Source organism: Capricornis sumatraensis, chromosome 13 (assembly GCF_032405125.1).
Source record: "Capricornis sumatraensis isolate serow.1 chromosome 13, serow.2, whole genome shotgun sequence".
Taxonomy (NCBI): domain Eukaryota; kingdom Metazoa; phylum Chordata; class Mammalia; order Artiodactyla; family Bovidae; genus Capricornis; species Capricornis sumatraensis.
The window spans coordinates 53,035,805-53,063,223 of NC_091081.1; the positions used below are offsets into that span (position 1 = coordinate 53,035,805).

Genomic DNA, 27,419 nt, shown 5'->3' on the forward strand with positions numbered 1-27,419 from the left:
GGTCTTGGAGCTCTTTGCTCAAGAATAATAGTTACAATCCATCCGTGCTTCTCAGTATATGGCTGCATTAAATGGGAGACTGAGGCTCTATTTAGAGGCGTTCCCAAGGCGTTCTAGAACACACTGGAATGGAGTATGGATTTCAGTGAGATCAAGGCTGCAATCTTTTGTCATTGTTGTCAGTTGTTTAGTTGTGTTGACTCTTTACAAACCCATGGACTACACAGCTCGCCAGGCTCCTCTGTCCATGGAATTCTCCAGGGAAGAACACTGGAGTGGGTAGCCCTTTCCTTCTTCAGGGGATCCTTCTAACCCAGGGATCGAACCCTGTTCTCCCGCACTGCAGGTGGATTCTTTACCATCTGAGCTACCATAGGAATAGTAATAAAAGACTACAATAGGAAGACCAGTTCTAAGGCTTTCACTGATGTGGTTTAGGGCCAACAGAGAAGGGCTGGCTGGAATGAAATCAGACTGGAGAGGGCGACGCTGAATGATTCTAGAAGGACTGGCGAGGTGGAAAGCAGCACCAGTGAATCAAAGATTTCAAGAGGAGAGCAGACTTGGGAGAGATTTAAACTGTGGGCCAATTCAAATCCACTTCAGCTGACTTCACTATTTAAGGCGGTTTTAAGGCTTGCCTGTCTTCCAAGGGCCATGTAGCCGAAGCAATATCTGCCCAAGTTACTTTCCTAGGAACTTGGAGTCAGCTGTGTCTAGCTGGAGCTGAGCTGATTAAGACTGGATAGGATCACTGATGCTCCAAATAGCACGAGTGGCCACGCAGTGACCTTTTGATACCAGAGGGCTAAAAACTCCACCCTCAGATCCTGTAGAGTGCCTCCACTTTTGAACACGCAAGGGCCTGGAGCTTAGTCATGCATGCGCAGAATGACAATTGCTCCACCTTTTCCCAATCATCTCTCCCCATGCCTCGAAAACCCTGCTTCTTTATTCTTTATCCCATAAGTACCCCAGCCCCTTCCAGATCTGAGACTTGTCAGATTTTTTTAAAAACCCTCAGTTCAATTTAGTTGCTCAGTTGTGTCCAATTCTTTGTGACCCCATAGATTGCAGCACTCCAGGCCTCCCTGTCCATCGCCAACTCCGGGAGCCTACTCAAACTCATGTCCATCATGTCAGTGATGCTATCCAACCATCTCATCCTCTGTCCCCCTTCTTCTCCTGCCTTCAATCTTTCCCAGCATCAGAGTCTTTTCCAATGAGTCAGGTCTTTGCATCAGGTGGCCAAGTATTGGAATTTCAGCTTTAGCATCAATCCTTGCAATGAATATTCAGGATTGATTTCCTTTAGGATGGACTGATTGGATCTCCTTGTAGTCCAAGGGACTCTCAAGAGTCTTCTTCAACACCACAGCTCAAAAGCATCAGTTCTTCATGACACTCAGCTTTCTTTATAGTCCAACTCTCACATCCATACATGACTACTGGAAAAACCCTCACTTTGCTGCAAACCTTGGTGTCTCAGTGTTTTGGCTTGCTGAGCATCAGCCAATCAGACCTGGTTGGGTTACATGATGGTCATGGCAAAAGGTTAGTTTGGGATCTATTGAATTTTAGGGGGTTGTGGAACATCCAGGTGGTATCCAGGAGGTAAAATTGAAGCTCAGTTGATTCTCAATTTAAGACACTATGCTTATGGGTTTTATTTTACTTTAAAATACAGTAAGAAGAGGATAGAGAAGAGATACAGAGAGTAACAGGAGACTTTTATTTGCTGCAGGCAGTCAAAAAAGGGTTGAGGAGAGAGGAAAAAGGAGGATAGAAAAAATAAGAAAGCTGGCTAAGGTAGAATTAATTTGTATATTACCAATTAACTACAGAAAAAGGTATGCCTAGAAAGTTCATGATTTTAGGGGAGAAAAAGGAGGGGTAGGAAGGCAGAAGGTAGAAAATGTTTCTGTTAGTCACCAGGAGCATTGACAGCCTAGGACAGCTAGGTCCTATCTGGGTGAATGAGGACAGACAGAAGAGGGTGACATAGGGAAAGACAGTGTTGACTCAGCCACTTGCACTTGGGGAGCTTTCGAGGCTGGGGGTTTGTAATTTGAGGAATGTTAATATTGTGTTTTCTCTTGAGTATACCATTTATTCAGTGAAGCTTAGCTGTTTACAAAATCATTTCCAGAGAAGTTGGAGGCACCCCTCCCCCGACTCCCTTCCCTAGCATTTCTGTAAAAAATCAATGCTGCTATCCTGAATAAGAGTGAAAAATCGAAGTTAGCTTATGCAGAACCACCTATGCATCCAACATGGTTTCCTCATGAAAAGGCTCACAATGGCTGTTCTCGATATTCTTTGAAGAATCCCCATCTGTGAGAGCCTTTTGCAGGTTGTGCACAGTGGCAGGGAGAGAGAATAAGATGACCACATAGCAGAGCTTAGGAGGGCTCCCCACTGAACTGGCATTTGTGTGGCGAGCAGCCAGCCGGGGAAGGTACCATTTAGGATGGCATGTTCCTCATTTTCCTAGCTGGTCTAGGCAACTCAAAAAGAATTTAAATTTAACCCATTCCAAAGCAGCAAATGATTGTTTTAGGCCATGGGACCAGAGGCTACACTTCCATTATCTTTCCCGATGCCTCCAGTTTTGGCTAAGAATAGCTGTCAAAGTTATCCAAGTTTCTAAACACATCTAATCCAAAACTACCTGTGTGAAGTGTCTTCAGAATCTTTTATCATTGCCTCTTAAAATTCTCCTTAGATATCACCCCAAACATGCATTCAAACACATTTCTACGACAAAGATTAAAAAGTACTTAAGTATATTTTTATTCTACTCGGTATCAAGGCCATAGACACAAAATGTTTGGATCACTTAATAAGTTATAACATTCCATGTTTTCATAATAAGAACAAGGACATAAATAATCATTTCCTGAGTTAACAGTGCAATGTAAAATTTAATCTGTATTGCTAATCAGACATTGTACAGCATAGAAATGTGATCAAAATGATCATTTGCTTTATCACGTCATAAAACAAGAGAGCTTATTGTAGAACAGTGATACAGTTTACATGGTAACAAACTTTGTGATTCATAACAAAGAATCCTGTATGTACTTGTTGCCATGATTGACTTTTCAGGACAAATATCAGTAGTAAAATAAGTTAAGGTACAAAATAAAGTCCACAAGGTATCTATAGTGAAGAAACATTTGTTTTTGTTTAAGAAACTGAAACTTGGATTCTAGTTAACCTTTTAGTATATTCAAAAATGTTCTCTTAAAAAAAACCTTAAGTAATCACAAATTTAGATTAAACAGTTGAAGGACAGCTCTTCATTATGCTGTAAAACTATGGATCTCATCTTTGGAAAAGTTCAGATCATGCAGCATCCTGAAAAACAAATACAAAGCACATGTTTCTTATGGAAGATGCTTGAAAATAAAATAACATCAAAGTTTACCATTATAACCATAGTATTTTTTCATATTTCCCAGTTATTATGTGCTGTCTAAAAAAACCCATAATTTTCACTTCTAAAAAATTAACAATTCCTTAGTGTCATCAAATATCTAGTAAGTGTTCACACTTGCACCTGTCTCATAAGTGTTATAGTTTTTAAAAGTATGTTTGAATCAAGATCCAACTAAAGTCTATTCACTGTGACTGGTTTATATGTGTTTTAGGTATCTTTTGAGCTGTAAGATCCCCTCCATCTCTCTCTGTCCTGCAATTTATTTGTTGACAAAAATGAGATTTTCTCATATTGACTTCCCCATGGTTCTGATTTTGCTGTATCCCTGTGGCTTTACTCTAATAATATGTTCCTTTTTCCTTTTATCTCCCTAAATTTAATAATCAGATCTAGAGGTCTGATCAGATACAGGTTCAGTTCTTTTTGACCAGACTATGTCATAGATCGTGCTCTTTCATCATGAGGCACATAATACCTGGTTGGCTCTCTTTTGGGATGCAAACCACCATTGATGATCTAGGTACAGATCAATTGGTTCATTAGGGACTGAAGTTGATGGCATCCTACTTCTATCATTCTTTATCAGCCAAGGAATTCTCTAAAGAATAACTTCTCACTTATCATGTGGTTACACAGTAGTATAGCTCATATACAAAACGCAGAATAAATCCTTAATTTTTTCCCCTTTATTCATCAGTTTTCAAAATAAGGCGTTGATACTATAGCATTCTATCTTAATTCTCCCTCACTGAATAGGAAAAGTAGAAATACGGCTTAAGTATAATTTAACTTGGAAAACACTATCAAAGGAGACTGCAATCTTAAAAGTAGCTGTTTAAAATGCTGCTGAAAAAAATAAACATTTATTTAGAAGTCCCTCTACGTAGTCATTGTGCTAAGCACTTCACCTGCATAAATATTATCATTTACTCCCTTGTATAAATGAGGCTTCCCAGGTGGCAGTGGTAAAGAATCTGCCAGTCAACGCAGGAGATGCAGGGTTGACCCTGGGTCAGGAAGATCCCCTGGAGGAGGAAATGGCAACCCACTCCAGTACTCTTGCCTGGAGAATTCCATGGACAGAGGAGCCTGGCAGGCTACAGTCTGTAGGGTCCCAAAGAGTGGGACACAACTAAGCGACTGAGCATACACATGTGCATAAAGAAGTGCACTAAAGTTTAGAAAGTTTTGGCTTGTAGCTAATGACTGCAGGGTGACTGTTAAGTGGTGGAGCTGGGATTCCAACCCAAACTGGTAGCTTCCAGAGCAGACACACATATTCACACAAAGGGCCAGGATGGCACAGGAGTCAAAAGGACCAATGTGGTATAGCAGGCAAGCCTCTCACTATCTAACCCCATCCTACCTTTCCAGCCATACCGCCTGTCTTTTTCATAATTAAAAATAAAACAGCAAGAGAAAAAACTGTCTAGAAAGTGTTAGGTTCAGACATATACCAAACAAGGAAATGCAGAGCATTTAAAGCAGCTGTATTTTAAAATCATCTAGAAATCCAGTAACAGTGGCTATCGCTGTATCTAACCAAAACATGTTAAAGTGTCATTTTAGAGTTAAATCAGATCAAGGTGATTTTTAAATAAGATAGTTATACCACTGATTTTTCATTGTGCAGAGTTCAACTCTTTGACTAATGCTCACCCAGCTGCAGAGAGTGAAGGAGGATCAAAAGCTATAATGACATGAACACAGCTTATGATATATTTTTAAAAGATCATTATACAATATGAAGCTTTGATGGAAGGAGAGGTTGAATCTAGCGCCCCCAGAAAGATCTGGCACCCATTCTATGAATGTGTTCATGCTGCCTGCCACTAGGAGAGGCTATCAAGAGCTGGGTGTGTCTTACTTTTGTGTTCACGTTTAACTCTGTGCATAACTGGGGCCTCCGACCCTTCACTGCATACAGATGAAACACTTCGTCATTATTTCCTTACACTCTGACAGACTACTGAAGAGCAGGTTCATACGAACAGGAAGAACTGAGACCACATCAACTGCTTTTTATAGGAGGCTGTCATGTCACCAGTGCTGCAGTTCTTTCTCCTATCACACTGCTACTCACTTCATTCCTTGTTCTGTAAATGGCATTGGTCCACAGAGGCAGATGAGGACTTTGGATGTGTCTGAACTTCTTTTCAAAAATTCAGATAGCAGAGCTGGTGAAATGTATCCCTGTTTGCCACTCCATTCAGAAGTAGGTGCTGAGAGGACAAATTCAACCTCAAATCTGGAGAAAAGAAACATTTCTTTAAAACGTTTATTATGTTAAACATATCATGAACATGTTTCAAGTTCACTAAAATATCTTTTTCTCCTCTGGAGAACAACTGAATATAGGAAGGTTGATACACCTGCTAGAAGAGCGCTGGAAGGGATTGTAAACAAAGATTTCACAAAAAGATACAAATAAATCCATAGTTATTTAACATAAACTTTTGGTACAGAAAAGAGAGTAAGTTGACATTTTTTATTGAACTCAGAGAGAGCTTAGCCTGGGTTCATGACCTGTGTGTAATTACATTCTACCTACATATAAATGTACTCCACTCAATAAACAGTCGTTGAATTCAACCGAGGATGACTATATCCAAGATAGAGAATGTGGTTTATAGGGACCCTACAAACCAAATCATTTGAAATTAAAATATTTTGAATTAAAAAAAAAAGAAAGCTCAAAGTTATCTCAGAGAGCTCCATGCTTCTATTAATCTGCTCAGTAAAGAACATGACCAATGACATGTGCATTTTAATCTCTGACTCAAACTGAGTCCTTGACTCTGATAACCAATTGCCTATCTGACTCTCTTCTGTTACTGTCTCCATGGCCGCACCTCACTATGCAGTCTCCCTGCCCCACACTTGGCTTCACTGCTGTGAATGGCACCACAGTCACGTGGGGTACACAAACCAGAAACCTGAGATTGATCTGCCTCACCTTTCACATCCCAATTCTCCCCAGTCCTAGCTCCTAACTGTGTTCTCTTCTCAGCCTGCACTGCCACAGCCTGCCTGTTCTCTTCCTGTAATGTTTCTACCACACCCCACCGTTCAGTTCTTAGCTCAAGCATCACTTCCAGGGAAGCACTGCTGTTCCACTAAGTCTTTTCTTACATGTGTTGTAGAAACGTTTCCCTTTTCCTCTTCTTTATCACTCTTAAATCAGGCTGTAAATAGGTGGCCACTGAGATGATTATTTTAGTCATGTCTACTTTTCCCATAAGACGAGAAACCCTATGAGGGCAGGGACTGGTTACCGCTGTACCCCCAGTGGCCAGCACACAGGGAGGAAGGCATTTGAGAAAGGTACAGAATTACAAAAAGAAAGAAGTACATCAAACCAAGTCTCAGAAGGAGCTCCAGACCAGTTCTTTCCACAGCTCTGTAATATGATATGTGACCTGCTGGTGAAGAGCCAGAGCAAATTGAAAATTCTAAGCTGTACCTGGTCCCTTTGCTCTGTTTTCACAAACACCATTAATTCTTATCATTTTTCAGCAGCATAGATCAAATGCCTTGCTACATTTTCTGCTTGAGTAATTTAGGTATTTTCTCAATAGTGGCAGAAATTAATTATATGTTAATCTCAAGAAAACGTTGAAGTGAATCATTTCTCTTGGGAGGTGGCCTGGGTAGCCGAACACCAGAACAGAAACAGGAGGCAGCTGGTGCAGTGGTCCTTGCCTGGCTGCACTGCAGCAGGTTAATGCTCCCAAAAGCTGATGGGAGTCGGGGTGGGGAGGGCGAGGGTGGGACAAGCACACAGATCAGCTCAGGGTCCAGCTGGGGCTAGAAAAGCCATCCCAGCTCTCAGCAGACCCAGACGCTAGGTGGGAAAAACTACGTGCTCTTACAGTTCGAATAATCTGATTTTATATTTAAAAACCCTATAGAGACATGTTTTATTTCTTGCTTTCAAGATCCCCATTTTGTTTTAGCATTGATTCAAATCCACCCTATACAAAATAGCACCCCCAGAAAACATTCTTTCACTAACATTTTTTCCTTCCCTGCACTTATAATTAAGGAAGTGTTAGATGATTCTGGAATGTGATGTCTGTTTACTGCTTCATGAGGGCAGAGTCCTTGTTTATCTTCTTCTACACTGTATTCAGGCTTGGTTTGAGACAAATGTGCAAAAAATACTTGATAAATAAATAAAGGAATTTATTGAACAAGCTATATTGGTTAAAAATAAACACTATACTTGGAAAAGCAAAGCCATATGCTGGTATCTATGAAATTACATATAAAAATGTATGTGAATTTGTGAGAGCATTTTTCTGGGAAGGTCCATAACCTTTCATCAGATTATCAAAGGGGACTCAAAAGCAGCTGCAGAATCACTACGTTAAGACATTTCTAATTATACATAGACAGTGCAATGAAAGACAGCAACTGCCTTGTTAAATTACAAATGAAAGATAGTCTCCTCTGCCTCTATTTTCCAATAAACCTGTCACTGTAATAAAACTGCTAAGATATGCAAATCGATATTGGTGTCCTTCGTCATCCAAAATAATCCTGCTTTTCCTTTAATGAGCGGCTTTAAAAAGAAAAAAAAGCCTAATCAGTGGGATATTTTTACAGGCATCTACCAAAGAGTGAAAAATAACTGTGATCCTTATGTAAATGGTATAAATTCCTTATATGTTTTGTATTTATTTACATATTGGTCCCCTGGGTATACCTTTGGGGCTCTTGACGGAAAAAGACCAGGTGGCATGGATGTAGAGGATGGTAAGGAAAATTGCTCTGGAGAAGGAGATGGCAACCCACTCCAGTGTTCCTACCTGGAGAATCCCACGGACAGTGGAGCCTGGTGGGCTACAGTCCATGGGGTCACAAAGAGGAGGACATGATTGAATGATCTTCTTCCTGGGATTGGAAAAGAGCTTAAACTGGAGTGGGAGCAATCCCAAGTTAACTTAAGAGTATCTGAATCAAGGATTTTTTACACCACATCAAGATATACAGATGGCTATTATGGATGGTTACTTCCGAATTTTTCTAAAAGGAAACTTACTGCCTGAAGCATTTGTAGCTTTGAGGCATGCAGGGGTGCACTGCCTCAGATGAATGTCCCGAAATTCCTTTCTACCTTATTATTTCAAAAGTGCCAGAAAGGACTTGGAGTCTTGAAAATATTATCAGAAAATACATTTCGAGGATCCATAAAGTGCAAAGCAATATATGTGAGAGAGAAAGAGAGACCTGATTCCATGAGGTCTAAATGTCAATGGAAGTAAACAAGCTTGTCAAAAAGAAATTATTTTCAAGTAGACTGACAACGACGAGATTAAAAAATCTTGAAATACAAATGTATTCATTAGTCTAAACCACATGCAGAGCCTGAAGTCATTTAACAACATATTCCCTCCTCCCAAAGGCAATCAACTTCAGGGACCCACTGATTCCTATTTCTTAACATGCGTGGCCCTGCCCTCCCATTTTTACTGCCACAGCTTCAGTTCCAGCCCTTCTATCTCTTGTCTAAGATGCTGCTCTATTAGCCTTATCCTCATCTACCTGGCACATCCTTATTATACTAGTTTTCCTAAAAACCCAGATCCATCTCACAATTACTTTGCTTAAAAAGCTTCAGTGACTTGTTACTACCCACAAAATAGTATTTCAAGAATATTTGGGGCCCCAGCTTTCCCTGCTTTCTCTAAACTAAAGAAAAATACTAGAAACTGTGGTGAATGCTATTTGCTCATGGGAGAAACAGCTCATAAACAGCTGACGTTAACATGAAATAAAACATACATTTTATAGAAACATTTCTCAAAATGAATCTGATGAAACACTTGTATTCTTCCAAATGTTAGTGGTAGTCCATGGGAGGCAGGGGGAAGCTAACCTAATCAAGTAAGTCTGGGGGAAAATTAAAAGGTATTTCTTTAGAATTTTTCAAAGCCTTGAACATGGTAAGTTCATATGAAGCTTCAAGAAGCTAACAGAGCATACATTACTTCTCAAACCTATTTAATCACAGAGCCCTTTAGGGTGGGAATACATGAACACATTCCAAGAAATACACCTCTGGAGGAAAATCTAGCAGGGGAACAGAAAATGGTTTAGGGTCCAGATTAGGGAACCCACATATCTGAGTTGCCTCACAGGCTGCAGGAAAAGGAAGGGATTCAAGCACTTTGTTCAGTTTCCTTATGCTTCTGGAATCACTGGATTTTGCTACCTTAAAGGAACTAACACATTGCTAGTCCCCAGAGTACAGAAAAACTTTACCTTTTGAGAGGCTATTTGTCAAAATGGATCAGTAGCTTTGGTACACTTTGACTTAGTGATTCTTCTGGTGAATTTCTACACTGCAGTACACAGAACTGTACAAAAAAGGTCTTAATGATCCAGATAACCATGATGATGTAATCACTTACCGAGAGCCAGACATCCTGGAGTGTGAAGTGGGCCTTAGGAAGCACTACTACAAACCAAGTTAGTGGAGGTGATGGAATTCCAGCTGAGCTATTTCAACTCCTAAAAGATGATGCTGTGAAAGTGCTGCACTCAATATGCCAGCAAATTTGGAAAACTTGGCAATAGCCACAGGACTGGAAAAGGTCAGTTTTCATTCCAATAACAAAGAAGGGCAATGCAAAACAATGTTTAAACTACCATAAAATTGCACTAATTTCACATACCAGCAAGGTAATGCTCAAAATCCTCCTAGTTAGGCTTCAGTAGTACGTGAAATGAGAACTTCCAGATGTATAAGCTGGACTTAGAAAAGGCAGAAGAACCAGAGATCAAGTTGTCAACATCCGCTGGATCATAGAAAAAGCAAGAAAATTCCAGAAAAACATCTACCTCTGCTTCATTGACTATGCTAAAGCCTTTGGCTATGTGGATCACAACAAACTGTGGAAAATCCTTAAAGAGAGGGGAATACCAGACTACCTTACCTGCCTCCTGAGAAACCTGTATGCAGGTCAAGGAGCAATAATTAGAACCAGATATGGAACAACGGACTGGTTCAAAATTGGAAAAGAAGTACATCAAGGCTGTACATTGTCACCCTGTTTATTTAACTTATATGCAGCATACATCATGAGAAATGCCAGGCTGGATGAAGCACAAACTGGAATCAAGATTGCCAGGAGAAATAGCAATAACCTCAGATATGCACATGACACCACCCTAATGGCAGAAAGCAAAGAGGAACTAAAGAGCCTCTTGATGAAAGTGAAAGAGGAGAGTAAAAAAACTGGCTTAAAACTCAACATTCAAAAAACTAAGATCGTGGCATCTGGTCCCATCACTTCACGGTAAATAGATGGAGAAACAATGGAAACAGTGACAGACTTTATGTTCTTGGGCTCCAAAATCACTGCAGATGGTGACTCTAGCCATGAAATTAAAAGATGCTTGTTCCTTGGAAGAAAAGCTATGACAAACTTAGCATATTAAAAAGCAGAGATATCACTTTGTCAACAAAGGTCCATATAATCAAAGCTATGGTTTTTCCAGTAGTCATGTACCGACGTGAGAATTGGACCCTAAGGCTGCGCACTGAAGAACTGATGCTTTTGAACTGTGGTGTTGGAGAAGACTCTTGAGAATCCCTTGGACTGCAAGGAGATCAAACCAGTCATTCCTAAAGGAAATCAATCCTGAATATTCACTGAAGAACTGATGCTGAAGCTCCAATACTTTGGCCACCTGATGTGAAGAAGTGACTCATTGGAAAAGTTCCTGAATCTGGGAAAGATTGAAGGTAGGTGACGGGAACGACAGAGGATGAGATGGTTGGATGGCATCACCAACTTAATGGATGTGAGTCTGAGTAAGCTCCGGGAGTTTGTGGTGGACAGGGAAGCCTGGTGTGCTGCAGTCCATGGGGTAGCAAAGAGTCAGACACGATCAAGTGACTGAAAAACAATGAACTCAATGACCAAACACAATGAAGCTATTAAAAACCATGGTATAGTGCAGGTTTTCCCAACTAGCACTGATGGCATTTTGGGCAGAATAATTTTCTGTCATCTTGTGTTGTTCTGTGCACTGTAGGCTCTTAGCAGCATTCTTGGCCTCTACCCACTAGGTGCCAGGGGAACCCCCTTCATCAGTTGTTACAATCAAAAATGTTTCCAGACATAAATGCCCCCTAGAGTGCAGAATCACTCCAGGTCAAGAGTCACGTTTAAAGTATTCTATACACAGAACATACACAATACACTAAAAAGAAAATGTAGTTATAAAAAGTATAGTCAGTAGGACTACATGATTTAAAAAATACAAAAGAAAACAAATAATACATGTATATAAGTATGTGTGGGCGGGGGGAAAAGGGGAGAAAGAGAAAGAAAATGGAAAGATACAGACAATTATTGTTGCTTGGATGGTTAAGACTACAGATGATTTTTTCCCCATAAATATTTTTCTATATAAATTCATATTAATTCTATAAACAGAGAAATCAACAAATCATCAAATTCCACTATTTACAGAAAAGAATATACAACTAACTTTACTAAAATAAGGTTACTGTCTTCAAAAATGACTACTTTGAAAGGGAAGGAAAATACTTATTATATTTGTGTATTACAAAATGCCACCTAGGAGTCAATCTCATTGTAAAACTGTCCTTCCCCTCAAAACTAATTCTGCAAAAGCAGAGAACTCAGAGTAGGTACATTCTACTGAGGAGCAAGGGAAGTACCAATGTATAATACTGAGCCAAACAGGCCTCATAACACTGCTCAGGCCTCATAACACTGCTCAGTAAAAGACAAAAATATGAGAAATTTAATTTAGATCACAGTTTATATAATAATTAGCTACAGCTGTTGCTGTACATATTTATGTTCTGTTTTTCTTTCATTTTGCTTTAGGAAAGTATATGTAGGAGAATTCCCTAAACTTGGAATGTTGTGAACCAAATTCCAATTACTGGAGTTAACAGTCAAGTGTAATAGTATATTTGGATAAAATTCAGGCAAGCTTTCTTTCCCCCCTCACATTTAAGCCTTAATGGCATGAAAACTGAATTGAAACAGAAACATCCTAAAAAAGCACTTATGGTCTATCTATTTTCTGCAATTCTAGTAAATTTAGCAACGTGGGAAAATGAAGAGATCTGTTTCCTGGACTGCATGAGAAAATAAGGCAATACAACATCCCTGTTTCCTATTGTAACCCTGGGGAACAGGCACATGGCAGACGCTCACAAGTATTTCATGAATGAATGAACGTTACAAATATACTAATTCTGGGCCCAGCACCCACTCTGCCATTTCACTGTCCCCATATGCAAACAATCCTATGATGTAGATATTGATGTCCCTTTCCACAGATGGAAAAAATGAAGCTCTATCAGATCAAGTAACTTGCCCAAGGTCACAAGGTTAATAAGTTTCCATTATACAATTGTGTTTCAAAGAATTTCCCTTGCCAACCACATTATTTAGATAAATATGCTTGCTGAAAATGAAAATACTAGATTACACACCAGTCTCAGCATCCATTTTTCCTATTCCTCCTTGTTCTACAAAGGACTGATTAGAAAACTGTGTCCTAATCCTACAGAGAACAGGGTATTTCATTTAACTACACACGTTTTTATTGCCACAATCCAATAATAATCTAACCAAGATGATGTGTTCAATTGTCACATTTTGTCATCAGAAATGTATTGGTAAAATGAGAAGTGACACAGGAGAGTCAAGATGTAGGAAAGGGTGATTTAACAGATAAAAAATAAAGACTTATATGTTAACTAAATGATGTTTATGACGGTAGCCCAACAGGCTCCTCTGTCCATGGGATTTCCCAGGCAAGAATACTCAGTGGGTTGTCATTTCCTTCTCCAGGGGTTCTTCCTGACCCAGGGATCAAACCCAGGGACAGTCTGCACTGGAAGGCAGATTCTTTACCACTGAGCCACCCTGGAAGCCCAACTAAATGATAGATATGACCATTAAATTTAAACTTTTACTTTCCTTGTATGTATGGGACTCAACAATTATATATCTTGAATGAACACTATCAGCAAAACCCATCGGTAAGCCGTTAAGGCCAGGTTTCTCCTCCATCTGCATTAGTCTCAGAATATGGAAGGTTCCTGATAAATGTTCCAAAGCCACGTACCCATGCGAAGTCATGTGTTTTCCAGTGAGGGTCTGACCATGAGTCTCCAGGGGACACAGATCAGCCAGTGCGGGAAGTCAGTGCCAGTAGTGGGCCTCCAGCAAGGCGAGTGTATCTCCAGAAGGCGGAAGAGAAGGCAGGGAGCAGAGAATGCACAGGAGTGGGAGCAGAAGAGAGAGGATAAAGGTGGGCTGGCAGTCAAAACACGCTCACTTCTCCCAGCAAACTGGAGCATCTCACTCACCTGATGAGTGCTCTTAGAGCCACTCATCCAGAAGTGGGGAAAAGGGGCCTTTCCTTATCCTCAAGCCTACACAATGCCACCAACCCAAATTACGTGGACCATGCAAGGAATGGGGCATGTTGTTAAAGCATACTTAGTGTTCAGAAGCTGTCAACACATTCCCTTTCCCAATTAGTTCTTACATCAAAGAAATACTGTTTGCTGAAATAACAGTAAATGAATTTTCCTTGTACAAGGAAAAGATCTTACAAAATACCATGTCCCCAAACTGCCAGAAGTACTTACAAAAGAAAAAACAAAAAACTAGCTACAGAAGTATAGCTACGTCTGTCTAAAGTCTTTTAAATGATTGTTTAGGAAAAAGAAGCTCAAGTAGTCAATACAGAAATGAAATGCATGTCCACAGAGGTCCTCCCTAACTGCAATCCAAATAATCTGAGGCAGGGCTTCACAGTTTCCAAACCATTTACACTGCCTTCTCTAGTCCGCACAATAGCCTTAGGAAGAAGTACGACAGATGTCATTATTCTATTTCGAAGATAAAGAGACAGGCCTACAGAATTAAGTAATTTCTGAATACAGTTTCAAGCTAGTAAAGGGTAGACAGAAAGCCAGAATTTAGGCCTTTAGGTTTTTTCATAAACACTGCTTGCAATTTTCCACTTTGAGTGAAAAAGACACTTGAAAAACCCAGGAATCTGTATTTGTTTAAATTAGGCTCTAAATTGCCATGCAACTACTTAGACATAATGAATATTTTTAGGATTATGTTTTAAGTATATTAAGAAGAGAAAACACTTCAAAGATCATTAAATTCACATTATTCTTAATTTGTGCAAATTACTTACTAAAAGAGAATGAGGGAGAGGATGGGAGACAACAGGGAGGAAAAGACTAGAAGGAATCATGGCATCACCTTAGTGAAGATGTTTGGAAAATATTCAGAAGTACCTAGAGGCCCTGGGACAGCTGAGTTCCTGAAGACTTTACCTTTGAAAAGGCAGAGAACTTCATCTATACTATACCATCAAACACTCCAGTATTCCTGCCTGGAAAATCCCATGGACTGAGGAGCCTGGTAGGCTACAGTCCATGGGGTCGCAAAGAGTCGGACACGACTGAGCGACTTCACTTTCACTTTCATACCGTCAAAAACATAAACATTTACGTCAGATATTTTGTGCAACTTAGGAAGTTCTGCAATTCTAGAAATAGTTTTTAACGATTACAAAAATGCTTCAGGATGTATGACAGCTTGTTCAATTCGCTCTTCTTCTAAAAGATGTGTTTTGAATTTCACACTGCCTTCACCTCTCTTTAGGGGAGATGGAGCATATGCCTGTTAACCTATCTCACCTTCTTTACTATGCTTGGGCTCCTTTTTCGACGAAACAAATTGTTACCGTGCTGTCCTTGCTGCCTCATTCTACCACTGAATTCAGCCTGCCTCAAATTTTTTTCCATGAACTATACTGGCATTTCCCAAAGTGTCTACTGAGGATCAGTTATGATATTTAATGTGTTTATGTAAACAAACAAAAATGAAGAGAATCCTGCTAAACAATGTATAATTAACCCCCTTCCTGGAAAGTCACAACAGGCACTGGCATGGATGGTAAAAGCTCTAAGAAACCCTGTAGTGAAGAATCATGTTTGCTTATTTATTTAATTTGGCTGCACTGGGACTTAGCTGTGGCATGTGGGATCCTGAGCTGCATCATATGGGCTCTTGGTTGTGGCATGCAGGATCTAGCTCCCTGACCAGGGGTTGAACTCAGGCTACCTGCATTGGAAGCATGGCGTCTTAACCACTGGACCACCTGGGAAGTCCCAAAACATCTTTATTTTTGCTTAACTCATCTCACCAAACTTATTTGATTTGTCCCCATTATAATTAGAAAATCCTGAATTACCAAACTGACTACACTGGATCATTTTCAAAGAAACCCAACTCACTATAAATAACATAACATAAACAGAAAGCCCAGGAACTTCCCTGGCGGTCCAGTGGTTAGGACTCTGAGCTTTCAATGTGGGGGGTATGGGCTCGATCCCTAGTTGGGGAACATGATCCCATGAGCAATGTGGTGCAGCCAAAAACTTTTTTTTTTAATTTAAAAAATCAATATAAAGTCCATTATATATTTTATCAATACATATTTGATGTCACATTGACCTTGTCAAATAGTATTTCTTTGGGGAAGGTGTATTAACATTACATACATTTAAATTTTTTTATAGAGAATTATTGATTTGTTTACCTTTTGTTAGGAGTTTTCTGGTCAACTAAGAACTTGAACTGAAAGAGGTTACAGTCTCAATTGACTGAACATGTATGAAAATATTTAAACACAGAGCTAATACTACTTTAATACCTTTTATCCTTAAATGCTAATTTCTCCAACTGGCTTCTCCAAATTATGTCATCCTCTGTTTTATTGAAGAACATCAGCTTCACTTTCCTTAAAAGAAAACACAACAATTCAAAAGTACTATTTCAATTATATTTAAAATATGCATGAATGGAAAGTCTAACTGTGAATTAGCATGAATGTTTTTCAGTGCCAATTAGGTAATCAAAGGTATCAAAACTAAAGGAGTCAAATGAATAAAACAGCTTCGAGTAGAGGAGGAGGAGTAAGAAATGATGACTAAGAGATGAGAACATGTCTGTTGAAGTCCACTGAGTTTTTAATAGATTTAGAATACCTTCTACTAATCTAACAGCCTCACAAGGGACAGTAATTAAATGTAAAATGACATACCTGAGACTGGGTATATTAGTCAAAGCATAATTCAGTACTTTAACCATTGGTGTGAAGCCTGTTCCTGCTGCCAATAAAAAGAGATCTTCCAATTCTTGGAGCTGGGATATTATAAAATTGCCCTCAGGATTGCTTACAGAAACATAATCTCCTACACAACGAAATATACATGAAATCAGAAAAAAAAATCAGGAAAACTGAAACAGTTAATCTAGCTGAATTAAGAACACTAGGAGAAGCAGGTTGCATAATTATCAGACTACATCTCAGTTTTCAAGCAACGTAAGCAGTTTTAAGAATATTCATTACGCCCCCAAGTATGTCATTATACTCAAATTTTCATTATAGTCAAATTAATAATAAGGTTTTATTATACTTATTTCTCAATATTATTTTCCCAAACCATTTGGCAACTCTAATTTACAAACTACCACCACTAATTATCAATAAAGTCTTGATTGCTAAACTATTGATAAAACTAAGTATTTCAAAAGCAGAGTCTGTGTATACCTGTCTTGCATAGTACAGAGTGGAGAATATATATTCACTACTTAGATACTGATTCTTAATTATAGTAATAAACCTAGTAAGAGAAAAAATTGAAATAGAAATACTTTCTAATATCTTATGTTATTATCTTTTTACTGTTAGTTTTTTAATTACAAAAGTTACATTTCCTTACCAAAGAACATTTAAAAATATGCAAATATATAGCAATAAAAATCACTCCTAGATACTGTTAATAATTTGAGAGAATTCTTTAGTCCATTTTATTTTAGTTTTTTTAGTTCAGTTTATTTGATTCCCCAGTCCCTTCACTGAGGTTACTTCATTACATGTGTAAAACAGATTCATTTGCCACACTCTGCATTCCATCTGGGATTCCCCGACATCACCAGACACAAGTTGCAGAACTTGCATTTTCTTCTAGAAGTTTTATATTTTTTTCACATAGTAAAATTCACTCTGCATGGTCTTTGACAAATGGATAGTCATGTGCTCACCATCTCAACAGCACAGAGAATGCTTCTATCATCCTAAAAATTCCCCTTTGTATTCAACCCCTCACCCCACCCCTCACAACTATTTATCTGTTCCATTCCTACAATTTTGCTTTTCCAGAATGTCATATAAATGGTAAAATTGTACAATTTGTAGCCTTTTGAGCCTAGGTGGTTTTGCATAGCAAAATGCATTTTTTAAATATTATTATCTTATGTACTAATGTTTTCTTAGCTCAGTCTCCGAAGACAATAGAAATAAAAACAAAATAAACAAATGGGATGGACCTAATCAAACGTATAGGCTCTTGCACACAAAAGAGACCATAAAAAGAAAAAAAAAGACAACGTACAGAATGGGAGAAAGTCTTTGCCAATGATGTGACAGACAAGGACTTAATCTCCAAAATATACAAACAGCTCATACAACTCAACCACAACAACAACAAAAAACAACCCAATGGAAAAACAGGTAAAAGATCTTAGTAGACATTTCTTCAAAGAACATACAGATGGCCAATAGGCACATGAAGAGATGCTCAACATCACTAATTATTAGAGAAATGCAAATCGAAACCACAATGAGGTACCACCTCACACCAGTTAGAATGACCATCATTAAAAAATATACAAACAACAAATGCTGGAAAGGGTGTAGAGAAAAGGAAACCCTCCTACTCATGTGGTGGGAATGTGAATTGGTACAGCTACTACAGAAAACAGTGTGGAGGTTCCTCAGAAAACTGAAAATAGAATTACCGTACGATTCAGCAATCCTATGCCTGGGCATATACCTGGACAGATCAGTAATTCAAAAAGAGACATGCACACCTATGTTCACAGCAGCACTATTCACAGTAGCCAAGACACAGAAATAATCTAAATGTCTAGCAACAGATGAATGGATAAATGTACATATATACAACTGAGTAATAATCAGCCATAAAAAAGAATGACGTAATGCCATTTGCAGCAAGATGGATACGACTAGAGATTATCATACTAACTGCAGTAAGTCAGAAAGAGAAAGACAAAATATCATAAGATATCACTTATGTGTGGAATCTAATGGCACAAATGAACGTATCTACAAAACAGAAACAGACTCACAGACATAGGGAACAGAACTGTGGTTGCCAACGGGGAGGAGGTGGGAGAGGGAAGGACTGCAAGGTTAGGATTAACAGATGTAAACTACTACATATAGGATGAATCAACAACAAGGTCCTCCTGCAGAGCATAGGAAACTATATTCAATATTCTGTGATAAACCATAACAGAAAATAATATTAAAAAAAGAATGTCTATATGTATATAACTGGGTCAATTTGCTATACAGCAGAGATTGACACAACATGTAAAACAACTATACTTCAATAAAAAAATTTTTTTAAACACAATTGAAAAAAAAATCCACAAAATAAAACAAAAGCTGTTCTGAATTCCAATAAAAACAAAGCATGATCAAAACCAAACTTGGGTCACACTACTACCAAATCTACAATCAAAATAGTTGAATAAACCCTTCTCTGGTATGCAACTGATATAATCTCTATGCACCACTCAAATAAGACAACTGTCTTCAGGACATTTCAGAAATTTTCAATGTAATATTAAAAATAAAAAATAAAAGAAAATGCTTTCAATTTTTCACCACTGAGGATAATGTTTACTGTGGGTTTATCATATATAGCTTTTATTATGTTGAGGTATGTTCCTTCTATTCCTGCTTTCTGGAGAGTTTTTATCATAAATGGATGTTGAATTTTGTCAAAGGCCTTCTCTGCATCTATTGAGATAATCATATGGCTTTTATTTTTCAATTTGTTAATGTGGTGAATTACAATGATTGATTTGTGGATATTGAAGAATCCTTGCATCCCTGGGATAAAGCCCACTTGGCCATGGTGTATGATCTTTTTAATATGTTGTTGGATTCTGCTTGCTAGAATTTTGTTGAGGATTTTTGCATCTATGTTCATCAGTGATATTGGCCTGTAGTTTTCTTTTTTTGTGGCATCTTTGTCAGGTTTTGGTATTAGGGTGATGGTAGCCTCATAGAATGAGTTTGGAAGTTTACATTCTTCTGCAATTTTCTGGAAGAGTTTGAGTAGGATAGGTGTTAGCTCTTCTCGAAATTTTTGGTAGAATTCAACTGTGAAGCCATCTGGACCTGGGCTTTTGTTTGCTGGAAGATTTCTGATTACAGTTTCAATTTCCTTGCTTGTGATGGGTCTGTTAAGATTTTCTATTTCTTCCTGGCTCAGTTTTGGAAAGTTGTACTTTTCTAAGAATTTGTCCATTTCTTCCATGTTGTCCATTTTATTGGCATACAACTGCTGACAGTAGTCTCTTATGATTCTTCGTATTTCTGTGTTGTCTGTTGTGATCTCTCCATCATCATTTCTAATTTTACTGATTTGATTTTTCTCCCTTTGTTTCTTGATGAGTCTGGCTAATGGTTTGTCAATTTTATTTATCCTTTCAAAGAACCAGCTTTTGGCTTTGTTGATTTTTGCTATGGTCTCTTTTGTTTCTTTTGCATTTATTTCTGCCCTAATTTTTAAGATTTCTTTCCTTCTACTAACTCTGGGGTTCTCCATTTCTTCCTTTTCTAGTTGCTTTAGGTGTAGAGTTAGGTTATTTATTTGACTTTTTTCTTGTTTCTTGAGGTATGCCTGTATTGCTATGAACTTTCCTCTTAGCACTGCTTTTACAGTATCCCACAGGTTTTGGGTTGTTGTGTTTTCATTTTCATTCATTTCTATGCATATTTTGATTTCTTTTTTGATTTCTTCTGTGATTTGTTGGTTATTCAGCAGTGTGTTGTTCAGCCTCCATATGTTGGAATTTTTAATAGTTTTTCTCCTGTAATTGAGATCTAAAATCTTAATGCATTATAGTCAGAAAACATGCTTGGAATGATTTTGATTTTTTTGAATTTATCAAGGTTAGATTTATGGCCCAGGATGTGATCTATCTTGGAGAAGGTTCCGTGTGCACTTGAGAAAAAGGTGAAATTGATTGTTTTGGGGTGAAATGTCCCATAGATATCAATTAGGTCTAAATGGTCTATTGTATCATTTAAAGTTTGTGTTTCTTTATTAATTTTCTGTTTAGTTGATCTATCCATAGGTGTGAACGGGGTATTAAAGTCTCCCACTATTATTGTGTTATTGTTAATTTCCCCTTCCATACTTGTTAGCATTTGTCTTACATATTGTGGTGCTCCTATGTTGGGTGCATATATATTTAAAACTATAAAACACTGATGAAAGAAATCAAAGAGGACACTAATAGATGGAGAAATATACCATGTTCATGGATCAGAAGAATCAATATAGTGAAAATGAGTATACTACCCAAAGCAATCTACAGATTCACTGTAATCCCTATCAAGCTACCAGCGGTATTTTTCACAGAACTAGAACAAATAATTTCAAGATTTGTATGGAAATACAAAAAACCTCAAATAGCCAAAGCAATCTTGAGAAAGAAGAATGGAACTGGAGGAATCAACTTGCCTGACTTCAGGCTCTACTACAAAGCCACAGTCATCAAGACAGTATGGTACTGGCACAAAGACAGAAATAGAGATCAATGGAACAAAATAGAAAGCCCAGAGATAAATCCACACACCTATGGACACCTTATCTTTGACAAAGGAGGAAAGAATATACAATGGATTAAAGACAATCTCTTTAACAAGTGGTGCTGGGAAAACTGGTCAACCACTTGTAAAAGAATGAAACTAGGTCACTTTCTAACACCGCACACAAAAATAAACTCAAAATGGATTAAAGATCTAAACGTAAGACCAGAAACTATAAAACTCCTAGAGGAAAACATAGGCAAAACACTCTCTGACATAAATCATAGCAGGATCCTCTATGATCCACCTCCCATAATACTGGAAATAAAAGCAAAAATAAACAAATGGGATCTAATTAAAATTAAAAGCTTCTGCACAACAAAGGAAAATATAAACAAGGTGAAAAGACAGCCTTCTGAATGGGAGAAAATAATAGCAAATGAAGCAACTGACAAACAACTAATCTCAAAAGTATACAAGCAACTTATGCAGCTCAATTCCAGAAAAATAAATGACCCAATCAAAAAATGGGCCAAAGAACTAAATAGACATTTCTCCAAAGAAGACATACACATGAAAAGATACTCAACATCACTCATTGTCAGAGAAATGCAAATCAAGACCACAATGAGGTACCACTTCATACCAGTCAGAACGGCTGCGATCCAAAAGTCTACAAGCAATAAATGCTGGAGAAGGTGTGGAGAAAAGGGAACCCTCCTACACTGTTGGTGGGAATGCAAACTAGTATAGCCACTATGGAGAACAGAGTGGAGATTCCTTAAAAAATTGCAAATAGAACTGCCATATGACCCAGCAATCCCACTGCTGGGCATACATACAGAGGAAACCAGAATAGAAAGAGACACATGTATCCCAATGATCATCGCAGCACTGTTTATAATAGCCAGGATATAGAAGCAACCTAGATGTCTGTCAGCAGATGAATGGATAAGAAAGCTGTGGTACATATACACAATGGAGTATTACTCAGCTATTAAAAAGAATACATTTGAATCAGTTCTAATGAGATGGATGAAACTGGAGCTGATTATACAGAGTGAAGTAAGCCAGAAAGAAAAACACCAATATAGTATACTAACACATATATATGGAATTTAGAAAGATGGTAATGATGACCCTGTATGCGAGACAGCAAAAGAGACACAGATGTGTAGAGCAGACTTTTGGACTCTGAGGGAGAGGGAGAGGGTGGGATGATTTGGGAGAATGGCATTGAAACATATATACTATCATGTAAGAAATGAATTGCCAGTCTATGTTTGATGCAGGATGCAGGATGCTTGGGGCTGGTGCACGGGGATGATCTGGAGGGATGATGTGGGGTGGGAGGTGGGAGGGGGGTTCATGTTTGGGAGCTCATGTATATTCGTGGTGGATTCATGTCAATGTATGCCAAAACCAATATAGTATTGTAAAGTAAAAGAAAGTTAAAAAAGAAAAAAGTTGTCCATACTTTAAAAAACAATTTCAAATGCTCTGGTTTATTTTTAAATGCTTGGCTGCTCATCTCTTTTCCCTTTCTTGTCCATGGCAGGATAGTAAAGATTGGGTAGTAATTGAGGAGTTAAACATTAGAAAGTACCAGAAGCTCCCTGTTATAATTTGAAAGGAACCATGAGATCAGAATATCCTCAGGAAAAAGTCAGCTGTTTGTTTACTAAAGAAGCCTCACAGAATATTATCTTGATAATTTCTGTCCACAGTCCAGTCTTTCCAATGTCATAAAATTGATTAGACTCAGGCAAGGACCTAATGCTACTCTAATTCATAAGAGATTAAAGCATACCTTTCAGAATGGCAACAGATTTTCAGCCAGACTACCTGCTTCTAGTGACCTGAGCTCCATCCAGGACTTCTCATTCCCAATGCAGGAAGATCAAAAATTGAACTATTCGGAAGGCCAAACTAATCATATAAAATTGCTTGATGTACACAGAATTGAAACAAAGAAGATTGTTTGATAAGGTAGCTCCTATACGTCCTAATGGAGTTTCACGAGTCATCACTGTCATGCCAGTGTACAACCCTCTAAGGGGCACCAGTGTCTGTGCCATGAGAGCTCTCCTAGGTGAAGTTGAAAAAACACTGGCCTTACTAGTTCAGCTCTCCTTTTGCATGCTGTAGGCTGTTTTCTGTTACACAATGTCTACAGATAGGTTATAATACCACTGGTTAAGTTTCCACCTTCTATATCACAATTGTGCTGTCGGTCCTTCACAAGGTGGTATTACCAGATCTGTAGGTATTCCAAAATTCTATAGGTTCACACTTATGTTCAATATTTTGATTTATGTAACCAAAGATGACTCATCATATCTGTTATATGTTGATTGCTGAGCTTAACTTTCAGATAGCAAAAATTTTTTCTATTTCCAAATTTCAGCCATCTATTTCACTCGATATTACTGCTAATGTGGTCTTAAAGGGGGAAGGGCACGTTTATTGTTAGGCAAAAGGCAGTGAAAACTTGAAGACATAGAAAAAGGAGAAAAATAGTAAGGGAGGGAATCTCTAAATATTAGTAGATTTCATTATAGTCCCTTTATTAATTCTTACAGAGTACTTTTACTGAGAGCCAATTATGTGCCAACTGCTCTGCTAGGAATGAGAAATACAAAGATAAGACAATCTACACCCTTAAACTCAAAGTCCTGCAAATAAGAAATATTATGTATTCTTATCCTAGAGCTATGAACAAAGTGTTAGTTACTGAGGGGCTCAGAAGAGGAGGGAGGTTTCATAAAGGAAGTGATATTTTTAAAAAAAACTAAAACAAAGGTACTTGACAGGCAGAAAGACGGTCAATGGGCATCCTACAAAGCTCATGTGCGAAAAAAAAAAAAAAAAAGCTCATGTGCCAATGAATGAGGATGACAAACTTGTAGAGCCTGAGTAGCACAAGTATTTTGTATAGTGAGAGGTGAAGCTGGAGAGTTCATCAAAGTCTTCACAGGCCATGAAAAGGGTAGAATCAGTTAGGTAATGGAGACCCATCCAAGGTATCAAAGCTGCAGAGCAACATGATTAAATTGATTATCAGGGCAGATATGGATAAAGAACTGGAAAATGCAGATTAATAGTAAGATATCAGTTAAAGGCAACTGAGAGAGACCAGTTACCAGTTACAGGATCAACAGAGACGTGATGAAGGATTGATCTAACAGGTGGCAGAAAGGATAGAAAAGACAGATTAAAAAGCTACTGAGAGGTAGACTTATCAGAACTTAGCCACTGACTGGATTGGGAGGGAGGCAATGGTTGTCTGAGGAGGCCTTACAAATACCTGAGAAAAGAAGAGAAGCGAAGGCAAAGGAGAAAAGGAAAGATATATCCATCTCAATGCAGAGTTCCATAGAATAGCAGGGAGAGATAAGAAAGCCCTCCTAAGTGATCAATGCAAAGAAATAGAAAACAATAGAATGGGAAAGACTGAGATCTCTTCAAGAAAATTAGAGACACAAAAGGAACATTTCAAGTAAAGATGAGCACAATAAAAACAGAAACAGTATGGACCTAACAGAAGCAGAAGATATCAAGAAGAACAGGCAAGAATACACAGAAGTACTACACAAAAAAGATCTTAATGACCCAGACAAACCACAATGGTGTGATCACTTACCTAGAGCCAGACATCCTGGAATGTGAAGTCAAGTGGGCCTTAGGAACTATGAACTAATCACTACGAACAAAACTAGTGGAGGTGATGGAATTCCAGCTGAGCTTTTTCAAATCCTAAAAGATGATGCTGTGAAAGTGCTATATTCAATATGCCAGCAAATTTCGAAAACTCAGCAGTGGCCACAGGACTGGAAAAGGTCAGTTTTCATTCTAATACCAAAGAAAGGCAATGCCAAAGAATGTTCAAATCACCGCACAATTGCACTCATTTCACATGCTAGCTAGCAAAGTAATGCTCAAAATTCTCCAAGCTAGGCTTCAACAGTATGTGAACTGAGAACTTTCAGATATTCAGGCTGGGTGAAGAAAAGGTAGAAGAAACAGAGATCAAATTGCCAATATCTGTTGGCTCATAGAAAAATCGAGAGAATTTCAGAAGATCATCTACTTCTGCTTCATTGACTACGCTAAAGCCTTTGACTATGTGGAAAATTTTTTAAGAGATGGGAATACCAGACGACCTTACCTACCTCCTGAGAAATTGGTATGCAGTTCAAGAAGCAACAGAACCGGACATGAAACAACAGACTGGTTCCAAATTGGGAAAGAAGTAAGTATGTCAAGGCTGTATATTGTCGGCCTGCTTATTTAACTTACATGCAGGGTACATCAGGTGAATGCCTGATTAGATAAAGCACAAGCTAGAATCAAGACTGCAAGGAGAAACATCAATAACCTCAGATATGTAGATGACATCACCTTTATGGCAGAAAGCAGAGAGGAACTAAAGAGCCTCTTGATGAAAATGAAAGGGGAGAGTGAAAAAATTGGCTTAAAACTCAACATTCAGAAATCTAAGATCATGCATCTGGTACCATTACTTCATGGCATATAGATGAGGAAACAATGGAAACAGTGACAGACTTTATTTTCTTGGGTTCCAAAATCACTGCAGATGATGACTTTAAATTGAAATTAACTTAAATTGAAATAAACATGAAATTAAAAGATGCTTGTTCCTTGTAATAGCTATGACAAACCTAGATAGCATGTTAAAAAGCAGAGATATTACTTCACTGACAAAGGTCCATATAGTCAAAGCTGTGGTTTTTCCAGTAGTCATGTATGGATGTGAGACTGAACCATAACGAAGGCTGAGTTTCGAAGAATTGATGCTTTTGAACTCTGGTGTTGGAGAAGACTTTTGAGAGTCTCTTGGACTGCAAGATCAAACCAGTGAATCCTAAAGGAAATCAGTCCTGGATATTCATTGGAAGGACTGATGCTGAAGCTGAAGCTCCAATACTTTGGCCACCTGATGCGAAGAACTGACTCATTGGAAAAGACCCTGATGCTGGGAAAGATTGAGGGCAGGAGGAGAAGGGGACGACAGAGGATGAGATGGTTGGACGGCATCACCGACGTGATGGCCATGAGTTTGAGTAGGCTCCAGGAGTTGGTGACGGGACAGGGAAGCCTGGGCATGCTGCAGTCTACAGGGCTGCAAAGAGTTGGACATGACTGAGTGATGGAACTGAACTGAACTGAATGGGAAGACTCAGGGAAGACTCAAGTCTCCAGATGGAGTCGAGGATGAACAGATAATATTTTGCAAAGAAGCGAAGAACAGATGAGGAGTATGGAAGCAATATGGTGAGACTAAGAGAACACAACTTTGGCTGCAGACATGGTGAGTTTAAGATATTTGACAGATTCCACAAGGAAATAACCAAAGGAGAGTGTAATATGTGATCCAATCTAGAACACAATCTAAATTAAAAAAAAAAATACTAACCAATCTGAAGATGATCAAGTTCTGGTGTGAAGAATCCAGCAGGGTAGATTTTGATCAAAAAGTAGATGTATATATTGTTGGGAAGAACTGGTTCCTTGAACTCTGAGAATAAGGAATCAGATACAGGTGTATATGGCTTCACAATTTCAGTACCTGGAGAAAGTCAAAACAAAGAAATTTAGTTCTAAAAATCTAAACAAATGAAGATGAAACATAAAAATGTTATGATGCTATCAGTATATATTTAAAACTGTACCCTTAATGTGAATACAGTTGTATGTTCTATATGTATACAGCACATGTATATATACTCTAAGCCAATATGTGTTGAAATGATTTTAACAAATCAGTAATTCACCATAATATGAATAATCTGTTTTTATTAAGTGTGGCATAAAATGATAGGATTTTATGCTAATAAACTTAAAACAACCATCTATGCCATCAGCATATAAGTTTTGTAATGAGCCACAACAAAAATGGCATCAGAAGTTTACACAGAGATATAAGAAGATACTTACACAATAATTTTAATTATATACCAAATTGTTAACAATGAATACTGATGGCCAATGGGATAATTTGGGTTCTAGGAAGGCATGAATTTCACTTTTTACTTTATATTTTTGAATTATTTTAACAATTTATCATTTTATGTATTATTTTGGTAATTAAAAAGAACACTAAGCCAACTACTACTAAGAATATAATAATAAAAAACCAGGTAAAATTAATAAGAAGCCATGTTATATTTTAGCTAGCCAAAATCCAAAGAAAGAGGAGTGAACACATTTGAAAGACCAAAATTTTATA

At 38.1% G+C, this 27,419-nt stretch overlaps 1 protein-coding gene across 1 annotated transcript in view; it reads right to left on the reverse strand.

Annotated features, from left to right (window-relative positions):
• Positions 1-2,925: 2,925 nt before the first annotated feature.
• Positions 2,926-27,419, reverse strand: part of CYB5R4 (cytochrome b5 reductase 4) — a 118,969-nt gene continuing 94,475 nt past the window's right edge. Inside the window, exons 12-16 of the mRNA XM_068985336.1 lie at positions 26,607-26,759; positions 16,577-16,727; positions 16,187-16,273; positions 5,526-5,690; positions 2,926-3,360 (exon numbers count right to left, since the gene is read on the reverse strand). Coding sequence (XP_068841437.1) covers positions 3,306-3,360; positions 5,526-5,690; positions 16,187-16,273; positions 16,577-16,727; positions 26,607-26,759 — 611 coding nt within the window. The 3' untranslated portion in view covers positions 2,926-3,305. The remainder of the gene's footprint in view (positions 3,361-5,525; positions 5,691-16,186; positions 16,274-16,576; positions 16,728-26,606; positions 26,760-27,419) is intronic.